The sequence below is a fragment of the Propithecus coquereli genome, unplaced genomic scaffold (genome assembly GCF_000956105.1).
Source record: "Propithecus coquereli isolate 6110/MARCELLA unplaced genomic scaffold, Pcoq_1.0 Scaffold346, whole genome shotgun sequence".
Classification (NCBI taxonomy): Eukaryota; Metazoa; Chordata; class Mammalia; order Primates; family Indriidae; genus Propithecus; species Propithecus coquereli.
Window position 1 is genome coordinate 1,748,523 of NW_012149130.1, and position 2,859 is coordinate 1,751,381.

Here is a 2,859-nt window from a genome sequence, read left to right on the forward strand (position 1 = left end):
CTTTTACAAAGTCCTGGTGTCTCCATTCTCTAGCCATGTAAGGAGTAAGACTATGCACACAATATACGCTACCTACCTACTCTAGAAATAACCACTGACTACACAAAGTATTTTTTTTCATCCTTCTCCTCTAGTTTAATGTTTACTCCCCTTAAATGTAATTTGTAAGAGACTGCTTCAAAATTTCCTAATCTCACAATTTATAATTCTTGGCAGATACAGACATATATATATCCAAGAATAAAAGGATGGTAATAATTAGAATTTGAAAACTTATTTCATAGTGATAACTTTCAAGACAGTGAATTTTTTAAAGGCATTATGATGATGTAGCAGTTAAAAGCACGGAAGCTGGAGCTAATCTGCCTGGTTTTTTTTTTTGAGGCAGTCTCTCGCTCTGTTGCCCGGGCTACAGTACTGTGGCATCAGCCTAGCTCACAGCAACCTCAAACTCCTGGGCTCAAGTGATCCTCCTGCCTCAGCCTCCTAATTAGCTAGTACTACAGGCCTGTGCCACCATGCCCAGCTAATTTTTTCCATTTTTAGTTGTCCGGCTAATTTTTTCTATTTTTAGTAGAGATGCGGTCTCACTCTTCCTAAGGCTGGTCTCGAATTCCTAACCTTAAGCGATCTTCCCGCCTCAGCCTCTCAGAGTGCTGGGATTACAGGTGTGAGCCACTGTACCTGGCCTGCCTGGGTTTAAATCTCAGCTTCATTACTTACTGGCTGGACAAGAACAAATATTCCCTTACTCTGTGCCTTGGATTTTCATCTGTAAAACAAGCGTAATGATGTAGCTACCTCAAAGGCTTGTCCTGAGAACTGAATGAGTTTATGTATATAAAATTCTCAAAAAGAGTGCCTAGCTGAGCGGGTGCCTATCTGTGCAGCTACCATTATCATCACCAGAAATGCTCCGGGATCTTCAGATCAAAACAAGTGCTATGACTGGCCCACCCCTGAGTAGTTTAAGAAAAAGAGGCTGAAAACCAGTTTCCATTTGGTTTGATAATCTATGTGAGAAGATTACTCATGCAATACCAGCTTAAAGAGCCACCAGTCAGATGAAAGTGACAATGTCAATTACCTCGGTCATTCTCAGGCTCTGGTGTTTCCCTGTTATCCTGTGGCCTCCCAGGGTTGCCCAAGGCAGGCTTGGGGGCTGGCACACCGACTGATGCCGAGTGAGCTACCTGTGGGAAAGGGCCAGGTATATGCGGGGGAGCAGGCTGGCGGGGATGGTAAGGCACACCTGGTGGGCAGACCCGGGAGGACAGCTGCTGCATGGCGATCATCTCTGGGCTGTCCATCATGGAGTCCCCTCCCTGCACCCCCCGCAGAGCCTGGGAGGGTGCTCCAAACAGAGAACTTGGTGCTGGAGGTGTCTGTAACCGATGTCCAGCAGACTTACAGGGTGGTCGTATATACCCTGAAGAAGGAACTCCATGAGGTAGAAAGCTTGATTGTTCAGTCCACTGGCTTGGGGGGATAGGTGGTCTCATCACTCGGGAATCCATCATGTGACCAAGAGTGCGAGGCTGGTGAGAGGGTCCTGGCCCTAAGAGAGGCTTCTCATCTGGCCCCAAGGGTCCTGGGTTAGTAGCACCATGGTTCCCATTCCAGACAGCAGAGTGTACTCGATTCAGGTACTTGTATGATCGATACATGTGGCTGGGAGGAATTTCTGTGCTTTCAGGAAAGTCTGGGGGTCGGGCGGGAGCCCCGCCATGCCTGGGAGGAATAAATCCTGGCTGGAATTGAGCTGGAGGATACAAGTTTCCATCCTGACCAGGGCCACTCATCTGCCCAAGCTGCAACGATCCAGGATGTGGCGCCATGTTAGAAAGGTGCGCCAGCCCTCCACACATCTGCTTCTCTTCGGGTGTGCCTAGCCCGGGTCCTCGGTGGCTGTTAATTCCAACTGGAGGCTGGCAACAAGAAAAGGGTGCACAGCAGCGTTAACCAGAATCACAGAGCAAGACAGACCCTGTAATGTGCTTAATCTATGGAGACAAACTCTTCATGACAAGAGACAATAAACTGAATTTAACCTGGAAACAGACTATATTTCTGAAACTTGCCCTTTGCACTTGCATCCTCTGAGTAGGCTGCTTACCTGCATGGAAAAAGGTTGATGCTGTTGTACAACAGGCTCTCCAGGGTGTGGTTCTGGGACTCCAGAGGAACCGTATAAACTGGTAGGATCTGATCCTCGAAGAGGACCAAATGTTCCTGGCACTGTTGGCCTCTGGGAAGCATCGAGTAAAGCAACAAGGGGGAAAAAGAAAAAGCACAGGTATGACGAGGAGAAATGGGGTTTTCCTGAAGATGAAGCTACCACTAAAAGAGCACAGACTAAGGACTCAGCATGCAGTGCCACAAAGGGAAGACTGCGAGCACCTGGGCTCGCCTGCAGCAGGACTAGCCCCCGCGCCAGAGAGACTTCCCTCTTCCTCCCCAGGAAACGCAGGACCGAATCAGTGTTTCTACGTCCCCACACAAGCAGTTTAGCCATTTTCCCCCAACAGGCCCCTCCCATGACATTCTACCACCACAGATACAGTGTACCTACCGCTCACATTGTATCTCATCATGAACACAAAAAGAGTAAGTTGTTTATCACAATTTTTGCCCACGTTGAGAATACATGCTTCAAATTATTGAGAAAAAGGATTTAAAATAAATAAAAGGCCACGTGCGGTGGCTCATGCCTGTAATCCCAACACTCTGGGAGGCCAAGGAGGGAGGACTGCTTGAGCTCAGGAGTTCGAGACCAGCCTAAGCAAGAATCAGACTCCGTATTTACTAAAAATAGAAAAAATTAGCCAGGTGTGGTGGTGTGCGCTACTTGTAGTCCCA

The 2,859-nt window shown here is 48.0% G+C and overlaps 1 protein-coding gene across 1 annotated transcript in view; it reads right to left on the minus strand.

The window, feature by feature from the left end:
• CECR2 (cat eye syndrome chromosome region, candidate 2) overlaps window positions 1-2,859 on the minus strand; it is a 193,556-nt gene that overhangs the window by 11,599 nt on the left and 179,098 nt on the right. The window contains exons 9-10 of the mRNA XM_012651030.1: window positions 2,117-2,246; window positions 1,088-1,928 (exon numbers count right to left, since the gene is read on the minus strand). Coding sequence (XP_012506484.1) covers window positions 1,088-1,928; window positions 2,117-2,246 — 971 coding nt within the window. The remainder of the gene's footprint in view (window positions 1-1,087; window positions 1,929-2,116; window positions 2,247-2,859) is intronic.